The sequence below is a fragment of the Enhydra lutris genome, unplaced genomic scaffold (assembly GCF_002288905.1).
Source record: "Enhydra lutris kenyoni isolate GAN:26980312 unplaced genomic scaffold, ASM228890v2 scaffoldscaffold85, whole genome shotgun sequence".
In the NCBI taxonomy this organism is placed as follows: Eukaryota; Metazoa; Chordata; class Mammalia; order Carnivora; family Mustelidae; genus Enhydra; species Enhydra lutris.
The window spans coordinates 4,798,626-4,815,777 of NW_019154169.1; the positions used below are offsets into that span (position 1 = coordinate 4,798,626).

General features: G+C 47.3%; 1 protein-coding gene across 1 annotated transcript; it reads left to right on the forward strand.

Moving 5' to 3' along the window:
- The first annotated feature begins 271 nt into the window (after positions 1 to 271).
- LOC111161600 (free fatty acid receptor 2-like) lies at positions 272 to 1,261 on the forward strand. Its single transcript, XM_022525357.1, has one exon. The coding sequence runs from the start codon at positions 272 to 274 to the stop codon at positions 1,259 to 1,261; it is 990 nt and encodes a 329-aa protein (XP_022381065.1).
- Positions 1,262 to 17,152: the final 15,891 nt, after the last annotated feature.

Below are 17,152 nucleotides of genomic sequence, written 5' to 3' on the forward strand. Positions count from 1 at the left end.
TTCCTTCCTTCCTTCCTTCCTTCCTTCCTTCCTTCCTTCCTTCCTTCCTTCCTTCCTTCCAGAAACAATTTGGTTGGGAAGCAAGGAGGCTTCCTTTCTCTGTGACACAGAGAAAGCAGAAGAGTACTCAGTTTGAGCGGTCAGCCATCACCACTCAGTAAGGCAGGAAAGGGAGATGCGATGAAGCCAAGAATGGATTCCCCTTGGTTTGGGGCTCGGAAACCCAGGGTCAGAGAGGATTCTCACTTCATCTTTCATCTCTTTAGGAAGGATGGCCCTAAATTTCCAAGAGATTGCTCTCCTCTCTGCCTACATAATATATTTCCTCACCGGTCTCCCTGCCAACCTCCTGGCCCTGCGGGCCTTCACAGGACGGGTCCGCCAGCCCCATCCTGCCCCCATCCACATCCTCCTGCTCAGCCTGACGCTGGGGGACCTCCTGCTGCTGCTGCTGCTGCCCTTCAAGATGATCGAGATCGTGAACAACTTCCGCTGGCCCCTGGGAGACACGCTCTGTGCCCTCACTGCATACGGCTTCTACAGCAGCATCTACTACAGCACGTGGCTTCTGATGGGCATCAGCATCGAGCGCTACCGCAGTGTGGCTTTCCCCGTGCAGTACAAGCAGTCCCGTCGACCCATATACGGAGTGATCGCCTCTCTGGTCTCCTGCCTCTTGTCCTTCGGACACTGTAGCATTGTGATCATCGTCCACTACTTACCAGCCCAAAAGGAGGGGGTTGATGATGCCATAGTCCTCCCTGCCTGCTATGAGGACTTCTCAGAAGAGCAACTGAAAGTGTTGCTTCCTGTGCGGCTAGAGCTGTGTCTCTTCCTCTTCTTTGTCCCCATGGTGGTCACCATCTTCTGCTACTGGCGCTTCGTGTGGATCATGCTCTCTAGACCCCAAGTGGGAACGCGGAAGCGCTGGAGAGCCGTGGGGCTGGCCGCCGTGACCCTCTTCAACTTCTTGGTCTGCTTTGGGCCTTATAATGTGTCTCATGTGGTGGGATTCTTCCAGAAAACAAGTGAACGGTGGCGGGTGTGCGCCGTGTTGCTCAGTGCTCTCAATGCTTGTGTCGACCCCTTGATTTTCTACTTCTCCTCCTCAGCTATGCGCAAAGCCTTTGATCAAAGGCTACGGGGTCTGCAGAGCTGGGGTGTCTTACTGTCAGGGTACTGCAGGAGGAGAACTGGGGAGCCAACTGCAGAAAGAGATGGGAGTTTAGGTATGGCCAATGTCAACTTCACAGGAGACTGAATTGGCCAGCTTGCTGTTATATTTTGTGGGAGGAGGGAGGGCTCGAAAGGGGGAACAGTGAAACAGAACTGGGGTGACTTCTCCTGTGCCTAGCTTATAAGGCAAAGAAGAGCAGTGGACATCTCAAGTCCAACTCATCCATTGGGGGAGTGTTTTTGTTTTGTTTCCTGGGGGTTATGACATTTCCTTATTTGTGGTTGGCACTGCTTCATGGTAAGCCTCAGCCCCTTGATCCTTGAAATTATTTCCCCATGCAGTATCTTTAAGATGGTAGCATTCCTTCAACTACTGCAGAGCTGTCTTGCTCTGTCCTTGATTCAGAGGCAGGGGGAGAGGTTGCTCCATGCAGCAGGTCTGAAGATCTAGCAAAGGCAAGAGTCTACAGAGCAAAGGGCACCTGGGTGGCTCAGCCGGTTGAGAGTCCGACTCTTGAGTTCAGCTCAGGTCATGATCTCAGGGTTGTAAGATGGAGGCCTGCGTCAGGTTCCACAGTGGGTGTGGAGCCTGCTTGGGATTCTCTCCCTTTCCTCTACCCCTCCCCCTATTCATGCGCTACTTTCTGTCTCTCAAATAAATAAATAAAATCCTAAAAAAAAAAAGAGTCTGAAGAGCCAGACAGGATCCTGCCATGTGAGCCTGCACAACCAGTCCCCCAAACAAAGCAGTTGCTGGCTCAGGTCTATGCAACAGCAAGTCAGTGCTGGTGTGAAGAAACTAGTCAGGATACTTCTTGGTGGTTACGTCCTATTTTCAGTCCCCAACGCTGTGTATTTGTATCTTTTTTTTCTGTCATCAGTCTTGCCAGAGGTCTGTTACTTGGTGTTCTCAAAAGCCAAAGGCCTTCTGCGGAAGTCATCCACAACTTCTATTTCTTTACTGTTGGTTTGTTTCCTTCCCTGTACTTTTTTGAGTCTTTTCAGTTGCTCCTTTTCCAACTTTTTGAAGTTGATGCTCATCCATTTTTAGCCTTTGTTCTTTGTTACCTAAGCATGTGAGGCTAGATATATAAATCTCCCTCCAAGGGCAGCTTCAATGGGATGCTACCAGTTTGGATTTGCATAATTTTTCATTATTTTAAGTTCTAAATAGGCTCTAATTTCCATATGATTGTTTTTTCTTTGACTCAAGTTTAGAAATATTCTTTATTTTCAAGGATACAGTTTTTTTTTTCCTTGATCCTTTGTCACTCTGTTCTAACTAAAGGCACTGTGACCAGAGAATATGGTGTGAATGGTTCCAGCTCTTTGAAATTTGTTGAGAACTGCTTTTTGACCTGGAATATAGTTGACCTACATACATTCTGCAACCATTGTGTCTCTGTACATGGGGTCTGTGAATGCCTTAGATCAAACCTGTTAATCTGTGATGTTCAAATCTTTATAACCTTTATTTACTTTTTGTCTGTTTGATCTATGAGCTACATGGAGAGGTGTGTTACATGCTCCTCCTATGACAGTGAACTTGGCTGTTTCTCCTCATAGTTCTGTCTTCCTGGTGAAGCAAAATGGTCATCATTCTGTTTGCTTAAAATTTATTTTGTCTGAGATTGATATAGCCAAGCCAACTTGCTTCGGGGGTTAGTATTTGCCCAGTGCATCTCAGTCCCTCCTTTTACTTTCCAGCTTTCTATATTCTTAGGTTTCAGATACATTTTTTATATGCAGTGATATACAGCAGCTGGAGGTTTTATACTTTGGTTGGACAATTCAACAGTATTTGTTTTCTACCTATACCATTTTATTTATTTATATTTATAAGATAATAATTTCCAATATGCTTGGATTTATTTCTGTCATCTTATTTTTAAACACTTCCAGGAAGTATACCCACACATTGAAATCTACACGCATACTGCAAATGGCCTAATAATGAATAGCCAGGTGAATTATCACAGTGAATACAAACATTTATAAAAAAAAATGAAACACCATCTTACTTTGTGCTATTTTCCTCACCTACTATTATTTGCTTTTCCTCTCTTCTTGCTTTCCTTTGGGATTAAATTGCTTTATTTCTTTTCATTTCTCATATTACTAAATTGGAAATCATCAGCTCTATTTTTACTATTTAAGTGGTTACTTTAGACATTTTATTATGTTAAGAGTTCCTTAGTTGGTTTCTCCCTCCCTTTCTTCCTTTTTCCTTTGGCGTTCCAGATGGCATTCAACTATGTGAGTCCTTGAGAGCACTTTTCCTTCTTTCTTTTCTTTTTTTAAAATTTTATTTGTTTACTTTAGAGAGAGATAGAGAGCTCAGGTGGGGGGCAGGGAAGAGGCAGAGGGAAAGAAAGAATCCCAAACAGACCCCATGCTGAGCACGGAGCCTGTTGTGGGGCTCAATCCCAGGACCCTGAGATCATGATCTGAGCAGAAATCAAGAGTTAGACACTTACTGACTGAATCACCCAGATGCCCCTAGAAAGTACTTTTCAAAGTGTGATCTGTAGACCCCTGGGGACCTGGAGACCATTTCTGGGATATGAGGGGTCAAGACTATTTTCATAATGATATTAAGATACTAATTGCTTTTTTCCCTCACATGCTTCCACAAATGAATGCACAGTGGAATTTTTCAGAAACTACCTGACATGTGATATTACAACACACTGAATGCAAAGCAGCTATGAGAATATAGTTGTCTTCTATTAAGCTAGAGGCCTAAAGAGGTCTGCAAAAATGTAACACCATGCCACTCTTCTTCCTAGGATTTTTTAAAAGATTTTATTTATTTATTTGAGAGAAAGAGACACAGAGAGAGAGAGAGCGTGCACAAGCAGCGGGGAGGGGCAGAGGGAGAAGGAGAAGCAGACACCCTGCTAAGCAGGGAGCCCAACAAGGGGCTCAATCCCAGGACCCTGGGATCATAACCCAAGCCAAAGGCAGATGCTTAACTGACTGAGCCACCCAGAAGCCCCCTCCCTAGGATCTTTGAAAACATAGTTATCTTCTGAAAATATGTTCTATTAACACATAATGGTTTTCTGATTCCCTTTGAATACATACATATTTAACTTTTTTTTGTTTTAATTTCCAATATGGTATGTGTCAACAGCTATAACATAAAAATTTAAGAAGCTCTTTGGGGTCCTCAGTAATATTTAAGTGCACACAGGGGTCCTGTGTTTAACAGAACTGTACGTATCTAAAATCCCACGCTTCCTGGTGCATCAGCATTTAATGACTCAAAATTTCATAGTTTAATGCCATTTAAGCTTTTAGAGATGTGAGTTTAAAGTCTGCCTGGTCAAATGCGAAGCTTTTTTTTTTTTTTTAAGATTTTATTTATTTATTTGACAGAGAGATCACAAGTAGGCAGAGAGGCAGGCAGAGAGAGAGAGAGGAGGAAGCAGGCTCCCTGCCGAGCAGAGAGCCCGATGCGGGACTCGATCCCAGGACCCCGAGATCATGACCTGAGCCGAAGGCAGTGGCCCAATCCACTGAGCCACCCGGGCGCCCCAAATGCGAAGCTTTTTGATGTTTGAAAAGGGAGAGGTAAAAACAAGAACTACCATGTCATGAGATAAGGAGGAGCAGACGGGTCTAGAGGGTAAGACAGAGTTGCTCTGCACAAGACTGGGTGTTCATCACTTGATGCAAGTCAAGAATCTGGTTCCAAGGGGCGCCTGGGTGGCTCAGTGGGTTGAGCTGCCTTCAGCTCAGGTCATGATCTGGGGTCCTGGGATCAAGTCCCAAATTGGGCTCTCTGCTTCGGTGGGGAGCCTGCTTCCCCCCCCTCTCTCAGCCTGCCTCTCTGCCTACTAATGCTCTCTGTCTGTCAAATAAATTAAAAAATCTTTAAAAAAAAAAAAAGAATCTGGTTCCAAGACATTTCTGCAAAGAAGACATCCAGATGGCCAAAAGATACATGAAAAAGTGCTCCACATCACTCGGCATCAGGGAACTACAAATCAAAACCACAATGAGATACCACCTCATGCTAGTCAGAATGGCTAAAATTAACAAGTTAGGAAGTGACAGATGCTGGCGAGGATGCGGAGAAAGGGGAACCCTCCTACACTGTTGGTGGGAATGCAAGCTGGTGCAGCCACTCTGGAAAACAGCAGGGAGGTTCCTCAAAAAGTTGAAATAGAGCTACCTTATGACTCAGCAATTGCACTACTGGGTATTTACCCTAAAGATACAAACATAGTGATCTGAAGGGGCACGTGTACCCGAATGTTTATAGCAGCAATGTCCACAATAGCCAAACTATGGAAAGAACCTAGATGTCCATCAACAGATGAATGGATAAAGAAGAGGTGGTGTATATATATACAATGGAATACTATGCAGCCATCAAAAGAAATGAAATCTTGCCATTTGCAACGATGTGGATGGAACTAGAGGGTATTATGCTGAGCAAAATAAGTCAGTCAGAGAAAGACAATTATCACATGATGTCCCTGATATGAGGAATTTGAGAGGCAACGTGGGGGTTTTGGGAGATAGGGAAGGAAAAAATGAAACAGGATGGGATCGGGAGGGAGACAAACCATAAGAGACTCTTAATCTCACAAAACAAACAGAGGGTTGCGGGAGGGAGGGAGGTAGGGATAGGGTGGGTGGGTTATGGACATTGGGGAAGGTATGTGCTATGGTGAGTGCTGTGAAGTGTGTAAACCCAGCGATTCACAGACCTGTACCCCTGGGGCTAATAATACATTATATGTTAATAAAAAATTAAAAAATTTTTAAAAAAGAATCTGGTTCCAAAGATTCTCTCAATTGGAGTTTTCCTTTTTGTTTCACAGGATTCCTTCATCTACATCTGTGTGGTGGTGTGTTGATCCCAAATATAGGTAGGACTTGGGATCTAGGAAGTTGTATGAACCAGAAATCTCAATGCTAATTATATTTACCCTATGGCATCCTGGGGGGGAAAAACAGCACATTGATTCTTGTCCACAAAGAGAAAAGAAAGCTAGTCAGGACAAAAGTTATGAGCATGCTTAGTGTGCTTTATTTTGGAATGAGGGGAGGCTTCACAAAGCCCTAGTAAAAGCCCCAGTTTTGTGGCTAGAGTACTTGATCACCTCTAATTCATATATTCTAGCTCAACACAACTCCTGTTGCCCCTCCTGGGAAATACATGGTTCCTGGAGCACGGTGTTAAGAAGGGAGAAGAAAGGTCTGAAGATACCATTAGAAAAGTCTCCTCAGCCCTCTCTGGTTTTCAGGTTCATGGTGGCGAAGGCGAGCTTCCACTGGAAAGGGACTCGATGTGAAGTCAGGTCCCTTGGTTTATGTAAACTTCGGTGAGAGTGTTCTCTTTAAGCTGGGCTCAAGAAACTGCACCCCCAGTGAGCACTTCACAAATCTTTGAAGATATGACTTTTTGATAATAACAATAAATTGCTCATTATAGTTTATGTTACATTAGAGAAGTAATTATTTGGCAGAGAGAAAATTCTATCAAACATGCACTGTCAGGGGCGCCTGGGTGGCTCAGTGGGTTAAGCTCTGCCTTCAGCTCAGGTCATGATCTCAGGGTCCTGGGATCAAGCCCCACATCGGGCTCTCTGCTCAGCAGGGAGCCTGCTTCCCCCTCTCTCTCTCTGCCTGCCTCTCTGCCTACTTGTGATCTTTCTCTCTGTGTCAAATAAATAAATAAAATCTTTAAAAAAAAAAGCATACACTTTCAATCCATCTACTCCAACCTGCCTACAAAACACCTGAGATGCGACCAGCTCTCTTGGCAGAGGCTAGGCCCCCACCCCGAGTTAGGTGGGGAGGTTATGGCTTACTGGAAGTCTACTGAGAGCCTCACTCTGCCATTTACAGCATCACTCCCATGAGGAAGCCCCATAACCGGGGCAGGGTGCAGGGTGGTGAGAGGCGGGCAGGGGAAAGCAAATCACTCGGTGGACTTAAAGACTATAGTTTTCTCACAACGTGCTTCGCGATGCCTTTTCGAAACTGACCCAGCGATCTAAGGCAGGCATTTGTTGCTTTGGCCTCTTCGGCAGCCCCCCTTCACTGGTGACAGCACCCCACCCCCACCCCTCAACTGTGACGTCCAGCAGAGCTAACGTCACTCTTGACTTCATGTTGTGGGGCAGAGGTATGACCCAGGATGAGAGCCATCAGCCTAGCTCCCCTCTGGCCGCAGTGATGCTTCACAACTGAGCACATGACTCAACCTAGACCAAGCAAAGCCAGCCCAGTCCTTCTCTTTTAACCATTTAGGAGAAAGAATCCCTCTTCTAAATGGACTGACTCTGGACGTAAGTTTAAATTCTGGGGACCACTTCGAGGAGAGACACTGAAGTCAACTTGAAGGCAGGCAGAACAGCAAGAAACCAAGTTCATGTCTCCAAAATCCCAAAGCAATCATACTCTGGAGTGAAAATATTCTCCCTCTTTAGCTTAAGCCAGTTGGAATTGGGCTTTCAGTCACTTGCAACCATAAGATGTATTACTTCTCAAGTGCTCACAGTGACCGCCAGTCTCTGCAATTATTTTAAAAATTTTAGTCAAAAGTTTAAGTATAGAGAATTAAAACCTAACAAATATGCATACACCCCTCTTACAGAGGGAATGCTCATCAATGGTCATATTTCTTTGGATGTTTTTAAATTTTATTTTTAAGTGATCTCTATACCCAACATGGGGCTCGAATCCACAACCCCAAGCTCGAGTCACGTGCTCCACTGACTGAGCCAATTAGGTGCCCCGATATTTCTATAGATTTTTTAAGTTGATGTCCCCGTTAATAATGTTTCTCCCTCACTGAATTTCCTCGCTTCTTTGCCAGAAGCAACATTATTTTGGAAATTCAGTGTATCTTTCTGGCCCACAAAATGTACTTTGTACCTGAATCTACAAGCATGGTTTAGTATTCTTTTTTTTTTTTTTTTTTTTTAAGATTTTATTTATTTATTTGACAGAGAGAGATCACAAGTAGGCAGAGAGAGAGTGAGAGAGAGGAGGAAGCAGGCTCCCTGCTGAGCAGAGAGCCCGATGCGGGACTCAATCCCAGGACTCTGGGATCATGACCTGAGCCGAAGGCAGAGGCTTAACCCACTGAGCCACCCAGGTACCCAGTTTTGGTTTTTTGTGTGTTTGTTTTTTTAATGCCCATAAACACCACACAATAAAAGTCATCCTGGAACTCGCTATTTTCCATCCAAATCATGTCTTTGATATCCATGCCTTTGACATTCATCACTGAAGGTAACGGCTCTCATTCATTTCTTTTGTCTGATGAGTAATATGATGAGTAATAAAAGCTGTCTTATTCTTTCCATCCTACTAGTTATAACCATTTAGATTATCTCTTATGTTTCAATGGCATAACAATGCAGCTTTGGACGTCCCGCACATTTCTCTTTGTACACACGTGGGAAGGTTCCTTGAAGGAGAGATCTACTGGGTGGCATGGAATGTGCCTTCTCCATTCCAGCAGAAGCTGCCAAGCTACTCTCCAAAGCGATAGTGTAAATTCAACTTTCCCTGAAAAACAGCTTGCAATATAGGAGCTCCTGAGTCTAGTCCTCCAGTGGACTCAGGGTGACAAATGGGAGGGAACAGGCCAGGCATGCACTACCTGCCAACAGGAAAAGGGGTTCAAATGAGACCAGAGACCCAAAAAGTAACCCAGTGGACATATGCATGGGCCATGTTGGGGTGCCAGGGGGCAGACAGCCTCTCCAAGGACTCTAGGGGTAAGGAGTGACCCATCTCCCCCATTCTTCACCTTTCTTAACCAAATCCAGGCTATCATAACATTCAACAAAAGTATGAAGGTAAAAATGATACAATGAAATGCAGCTGAGAAGGGTTTCTGCCCCCCACCATGTAGTTTGTATAGAAAGTGCATGTGGGCCAAGGAGAAACGGTGCCTAGAAGCTAGAAAACCTTGGACCCAGAAGTGAGCACCAATTGACAAAGGAGTGAAAGGAAAATAAGATGCTGGGGTCCTAAGGATGACAATGTGGCCTCTGTTGGCCCTGGGCCATGTAACAGGGGCCAAGACCAGACACAGTTCCTGCAGAGAGGCAAAGCTTTATCTGTCATGTGTTCATGTGTCTGTGTCAAATGGCTTCCAAGGCAACTGGGACCACCTCGGATCTATATGGTTGAAGCAGAGAAGAGATAAGAAGGCAGAGGGTGTGCAGAGGCAGAGAGATGGGAGCAGAGGAGCTGCCTGCAGACGTGATGGGCAGTGTGAGGCCCCACTTTCTTCTGGATCCTCACTCGGGAAAACGGACCAAACAAGGTGCGTGGCCAGGGGTGGGGATGGGAGTATGTGGGAAAACTGGCCACGTGCAAGCCTATCTGGACTAATCAGGGACAGACATAAAATGGGATTCCTGAGTTATGAAAGCAGAACAAAATTGGAAAGAATAATCACAGCTTGAGATCGAGAGGAGGTTAATTAGATTTGCGTGAACAGAATTTTGGGGAAAACAGGGCTGAGTGGCCTGACAGAGAGCTCCACTCTTGACCTTCCTCTTCCTGACACACAGCAAGTTCAAGTTCAAATGCTCTTGGCTCCTTGGAGACCCCGAGAACGCAGAGGTACCTGCCTCTGCACCTTATCCCACAAATTAGTAAAAGTTCGTCTTCAGCTGATCTCCAAGAGCAGTCTGCGTGGGAATGGGCTGAGGTTAGTTACCCTAATACTGAGCAAGTTCTGGGAGAGGGTACCCTGAAGTCTGACCCAGAAAAGGAAGGGCAGGACAGGCCTAAGTGACCACATGGTCATAGCTGGGGAACAAGATAAAGAGTTCATTTCCAGTGCAGGGGCAAAGCCAGAATGGTAGGAGATCAAGAAAACTGAATGGAGACTCAAGAGGTAAAGCTGTGGAGGGATTATACACGTTGGCATGGGAGGTACCAAGCAGAACTGGTCTCCCTCTTCAGACTAGCAAAATGCCCATATTCAACTGGCCTGGGATGTAACAGACCTCACCTCTGTGCTGGCCCCATTTCTTGGATGGCAACCTGGGGTCTTGCCTGCCAGCATCCATTCCTCCTCCTCCTGGTAACGACATCCCAATCCAATTCTCTATTAGTCAACCACTCCTCTACCACTGTCAGTCCATGTGGCATCGTGTAAGGGGCAAAAGGTTAGCCCCAACCCAGCTGCAGGGGCAGACATGTTATCCAGACTTAGCTCCAGGTCCATATCAGTCCATCCAGAGTCACCATTTCTAGACTCTTCTAGAATGACTTGGAGAGAAGCATATTCTTTCCATGGGATGGTTAGGCTGGTAAAATGTAATCCTGGAGCTTGTGGGAGCCATTTTTGCTACCACTTGGAGAGGGCCTGCCTAAGAAGGAAGCTGGCATAAGAAAACAGAGCTGAGACATAGAGACAAAAGGACCGACAGCATTGAAGCACCTGATCTGACCACTCCCAAAGCCACTTTACCCTTTAACTACAAGATTCTTTAATTACATAACAAATAAGTTCCCTTCTTTGCTTAATCAGCTGGGACAACTTTCTGTCACCTAGAATCAAGATATTAGTACAAACAGTTGTTAAATAATTTGTCATTCCTAATAAACAATCAATATTTCTGAATTCTTTTACAATATTTAAAAAAAAATTAGAACAGATTTGAGTGACCTGTATAATAATTTCACCAATTCATCTGCATTCTGACATGCAAGGATAGAGTCACCGCCCCTGGGCTGGGAATGCCACGCTCTGGGCATGCCGGGGACTGCCTTCCCTGCTCTCATAAATCAGATGCCTAGTTAATGATAATAACTTCTATCAAAGAAGGCTGTTCTGCAGTTGTAACAGTATTTCCACACATAGCATCACACTTGAATCATAAAACAATCCTATGAGGTTGGTTTCTTATCCTTCTTCAGAAGCAGGGACTCTAAGAGAGCCCAGAGAGGCTAAATGCCTTCCTCAGATACACAGCCAGGAAGCGGCCACACCTCGACCAGAATCTAGGTTGGTCTTCTGGGGCCAGTGCTCCTTCTCTTCTACCAGCTTCCTCAAAAGTCAGTGTCCAGTGTGTGGGACTCAGAGACAGTGGTTCCAAAGGGAGTCCAGGCTCACTGGGTGAGGCACTCACAAGGGCTTTGAGGGAACAGAGAACAGAAATAGCACGGCTGAGGCTGGAAAGACTCTGGCTGCCTGGGAGATTCCAAGAGCTACAGCATATCCTTTCAAAGGAAAATTTCTGGGGCACCTGGGTGGCTCAGTTGGTTAAGCATCTGCCTTTAGCTCAGGTCATGATTTTAGGGTCTTGGACTCTCTGCTCAGAAGGGAGCCTGTTTCTCCTTCTGCCCTTCCCCCATGCTTGTGTTTTCTCTCTCTCTAATAAATAAAATCTTTTTTAAAAAATTCCTTTCTGTTTAAACTAGAGAGAGAGGTCCACTGTCTGCCCCAAGAAGGCTGACCGTTCTCTTCATCTACATCTTATCCATGCCATGTGTCCCTCTGGCACTGTCCTGGCCATATGTGACCTCATGGGAAGATTGGAGCCCTGTCCTGCTCCACGCATGGCTTCCTGCAGCGGCAACTGCCACTACCCACAACAGTCAGGCTGTGGCCAGGGGTCTGCGCCATCGGTGGTTCTGGCTTCTCCTGTGGTGCATGGCTACTGCCTTGGAATCTGACGCAGGAACGGGGCTTTCCCCGAGGGAGAGGAGATGCTCTGCTCACCCACATCTTGCCCCTACCACCAGGCAGCACATGGTTCTAGATCCTTGACAAATGGATCCGACAGCCCCCGTTTCTCTGTGAGAATTGTGTCCAACAGCAGCTGGGTGTGGTGCAGGGAACACTGCAGGGCTAATGGCCAGGATCCTGGGAGGAGAGCTGAATCTGTGGGTGCATCCACCTGTGTCCCTTGGGAACAGGAAGCATTACAGAGTACTTCCTGCTCTAAATGTTTCCTACGCTCTAACCCACTACTCTAACTCTCCCAAAAGGCTCTCACTGCAGGGCTTCCAGTAGTCTTGCCAGTGATACAGACGTGTGCCCGCACCCTTTGTCGTTCATTCCTTCATTCAAATATGCTCGTGAGGTAGCTGCTCCATGTCAGGCCTTGCTCAAACGGTGGAAAATGCGGTGGTGAGCAAAACAGAGGAGCTCCCAGCTCTCACGAAGGGCAGCTTCCGGAAAGCACTCAGGTTGAGGGCCTAGTATTCAGGCTCCCCAGAAACAAGACGGTACTTTCAATGATCACTTGTGACCCAACTATTAAGAGACCTGAGACAGTTACCAATATTGTTTTGATGAGTTAAGTTGGGCTTCCTCCTCCCTGTTTCTGGGCCAAACGGTGGTGAGACGTAGCCCCCAAAACACACACACACACACACACACACACATATATGTGTATATATATAATTAATAAAAAATTTTAAAAATAATTGTTTGTTTCACCTGAAAATCTCTCTACTTATCAGGCACAACAAGAAGTTTTTACTGGAACAATGTAAAACCAAGCCTGTGACCTGAGCAGCACCTCCCGGTCACCAAGAACTGGTGATAAACAAAAGGTAAATAAACATTTTCCAGTTTTGGTAAAGTATAGCTACAGCGAAGGCAACAGAACAGCACTGTGATGAGGAGGAGAGGGGCCTTCTGTAGGTGGAGTTGCCAAAGTAGGACTCTCGGGGGCAGAAAGACGTGGTCGGCCACCGACTCTCTGCTGATGACATGGCCCATCTTGGTGAAAGCGGATGGAGGAACAGAACCAAAGGGAGGCAGGGGCAGCTCTGGTCCTGCCTCTTCATTAAGGAGCCTGAAGACTTCCTTTTGGAGGCTGCCAGTCCCTTGCCCGATAAATAATCAGAATAAGGCAAGGTCCCCAGGTGGTTGCACGTGCTCTGGGAAAAGATGTTGGTGGCATGGAGCAGAAGCAATCAGGGCAGTACCACACTGTTAGGGGACAAGACAAGCGCTTCACTTCCAGGGGACAGACAGAAGTAGGGAAGGGAAAGCTCGCAGAGAGAGAGAGCAGGGGTGGAGAGACAGCAATGTAGAGACTGTGCCACACTGAACTGGGCTAGAGTGGGGGTGGAGGGGACAGAGCAGATCAGGTCACAGCCACAAGGCAGGGACACATCTCTTCTGCCCACTGGAACTTCTGACTCAGATGCTGCTGACGTGAGAGAGAGAGAGAGAGAGAGAGAGAGCAGGAGAGAGGTGGGAGAAGTCATAGCTGGAATGCTTTGGGAGTCTGCTCAGCATGTCAGCAGAATCAGTCCCATGCGTGACCCCTGAAAGAAGCAGAGAATCGCTCCTGTGGAGAGTTTAGTTGTCTGGCGACAATTGATAGCAGAGAGGTATCTGCAGTTTTGCAAAGTGATTTCACCTAAGTTACCTCATTTATTCCCTAAGCCATCCTGCTCTATTCCCAGAGGGCTGCGACCCACACTGAAGCCCAGAGAGGTTACATGACCTCCCCAAACCACACAGTTGATCAGGACACCGAACTTGTGGGAATGCAGGCTGTCTTCTCAACTGCCCAGCCGACCTCCCTGAGCTCTGCCTTTGGGAGGTTTGGGAGGGAGCCAGGCCAGAAGACACCCCGAGTGGCCAGCCGTCTCCCCTTCTGCCGCCGGCCCCTGTCTGCACGACTGGGCCTTAGAGCTTCATGTGAGCACCAGCTCTCCAGAACAGGACTGTGAAACTGAGCAACCCCCAAACAGCCACCGGACCCACTCTTCCTGTGGGATGGCAGCTCTCAAACCCTGGCATGCACCAAAGCCTGATGGACTGGTCAGAACGCAGATCACTGGGCCCCATCCCCAGAGCCTCCGATTCAGCAGGTCCAGGCAAGGCGGGCAAGCATGTGCATTTCTAACAAGCTCCCAGGTGATGCTGATGTTGCCGGCCCGGGGCCACACTTTGAGGACCACGGAGCGGGGATGTAACAGGCATCTTCCCCTCCTGGAGGGGAGAGGGGTTATGGGACTCTGGAGTCCACATGGGGTGATTCTTCCTCAGGTGGAGAAGTAGAATGATGAGAGGGTCAGGTGGACGATTCAACAGAGATCTAGGGAGCTGGTCGGCCGTGAGGCACAGGATAGAAAACTCAGTGAATAGAGCAAATAACAAATTAGATCAGAGGAAGTCAGGAGGAGCCTGTGAGATATGGAGCAGAGGACAGAGTGCCGGGGACCAGGTTAGCATTCACTGAAATTATCAAAGAGCTCTACTGCAACATCCACACTGGCCACAGACAACCTGTGGTAGGATTTACTTATGGGTTTTCTACAAATCAACACAGTTCTCACATATTTAGCCTTATCCTAAAAAAAGTAAAATAATAATAGTAACAGCGGCCAACACTTACACATGCTTGTGAGGTACCAGATGTGCATGTACATACATGCAGTATGTTTACACACAGAGGCACACACGCACACATACGTGTGTGCATACATGAGCACGGCCCTTTCAATCCTCACAGCAAGCCTCCGAGGTCAGTCCTGTATCGTTAGCCCCGTTCTACAGGTAAAGAAACTGACATCTGGGTAAAGCAACCCCACCCGAGGTTACACACACAACAAGCATGTGGCTGGGTCCAGAGTCCATGCTCTTAGCCCCCGAAATTAGGGCTTTAGTGGCCTAACTGTGGGTTAGGTAGTTCGCCAAAGAACACAGAGCTAGCAACAGGATGGGAACAAGATGTGAGTGTGAATACGACTTAAACACCACAGTGACAACCGTTGACATCCCCACATGGGCTGTGGCTGGCGATGGTAATGGGGGGGTGCTGGGCTGGGCTGGCATCGTGGACCTTGGCCGGAATAAATCCTAGAGACGGCTCCCTCCTTTGAGTCGGGCTTGAGAGGCCCACCCATCTCCTCAGTACCTCTCAACCTTTAGTAGAAATAACCCCAAAGCTGACTTTCACTAGTCTGTAGCATGAATCAACTTTTTCAATTTTGTTTTTCAAACCTGGAAGTACATGCGATATGTTTTTTCAAAGTACTTAATCCAGCCCATCCCACACCCTCTCTCCCCAAACACCCACCCCCAAAAACCTTTGCTCTTCAGAGAGTCTAAGGGGGAAGGTCAGCCTCCCACAGTGTCAGATGACAGCTGACACTCCCACACAGTGTCAGATGGACAGCTGGAACAGGCAGAAGGGAGACCAGCTGGGGGAAAGCAGGGAGTGCTCAGCTTTGCCCCATTTGGTTCCTTCCAGACCAGAAACTCTCCCTCCTCTTCCTGCTTAATAAGGCTTAACACCCCTCTCCTCCGCCACATCCCCAGCAACGCTGGGGCAGCACGGAGGTCTCAGCAGGGGGGGTCTGAGGCTCGTGGGAACTGCTGTGGCTTGACGTTTGTTCCAGAATGGAGATTCCTCAGTGACACTCAGAGGCTGCTGCCTCTGCTGTGAGGGCTAGGACGGGCAGGAATGAAGGTGAGACAAGACTCAGGAGAAAAAAGCAGGGCTCTCCCTTCCCAACGCTTCCAGTGAGTTTGCGTCATTCACTCAAATCCAGAACATCATGAATATCTATGTAAAGTGATGCAAAGGACACTGGGCAAGAGACAACCGCAAGTGGTCTCATCCCTTCTGCTCCTGCTAGTCTGGAAAGTGGGCTGGTATGGGAAAACAGCGAAGCCTGGACAGAGAGAATGGAGGGTTAAGAGGCAGATGCTAGGTCCCTACAGAGACTCCTGAATCAAGAGGCCTCCCTCACCTCCCCAAAAACCTGGGGAAGAAGGAAGCTCTGGAGAAGAACAAGACTCTCTTGCCCTCCAATAGGTAACCAGAGGGGTCTTCACAAACCATAAATCAGATTTCATTTCTCTGCCCAAAACCCTTCCACAGTATCCTATTACTTTGAGCATAAAGTCTGAATCTGCCCGTTGGGCTGCAGAGCCCTGCATCAGGAGCTTTCCCTGCTCAGTCACCTCTCTGACCTCATTTCCCATCACTCTCCCTCACACTCATTCCGCCCCAGCCACACTGGCCTCCTTTCAGTTCTTCCACCACACCATGCTCTGTGCAGCCCCTGGGCCTTTGCACAAACTGCCTTGCCTGCCCAAGTGCTCTTCCCCCAGCTCTTCACAGAGAGAGTTCCTTCAGGGCTCTGCTCCATGTCACCCCTCCAGGGAACCCTTCCCTGCCCTCAGAGTACCTCCCTCACACCCCAGGTGACTGTTACATCATCCTATTTTGTTTCCTTAAAGGAATGTGCTATGACAATAAATTATCTTCTATATTCATGTAGATACTGTTCTATTCTCCTTGTCCCCAATTTAGCATGTAAATTCCATGAAGGCAAAAGCCATGTCTGTCTTGTTTGATGCTCTGTCCCCATTCATTCACAGAGAGATGAAATGCATGATCTGGTTGTCACCCTGCCCTCAGCTGCCTCATCCAAGAGACTTCCAGGAGTACCCGAGGAGCCTACAGCTGTCCTGGGCCTGGAGAGCTCAGAGAGAGGTCACTGGAGAGGAGACAGGAGGTGGCAGAGAACTCAGGGAAGAGAGATGTGTGGGAGCAACTGTGGAGCCTGATTCCTCAAACAGCCATGGACTCGTGAGGCCACGTGGCCTCAGACACACTTCCGGGCAGGCTTGGGACCCCTGGAACTGAAAGCCAGGAGTCCCCCATTTCTACAAAATGTGCTCTGCTGGCCAGGGAATGCCAAATGATGCAAAACCGGAGATGAATCTGCTTTGGCTGGACTCTGCCAGGAAGGGAACAGGAACTTGACAAACTTGACATTGTCCAGGGTGGGGGTGGGGGTGGAGAGGAAGAAAATGAAGAAAGACCAGAAAGAAAGGGTGAAAAACAGCTGACAACCGAAAGAAGCCTCCAAAAGAGAAAGTGTGGGCTGTATGATTGTGATTGGAAAGAGAGGCCTGGGAGAGCAGTCAGAAATTGAATTTGGAGACAGATGAATTAGATTTGCAGGGACAGAGACGTGGGGAGAGGCAGAGAGGGCCCGATTG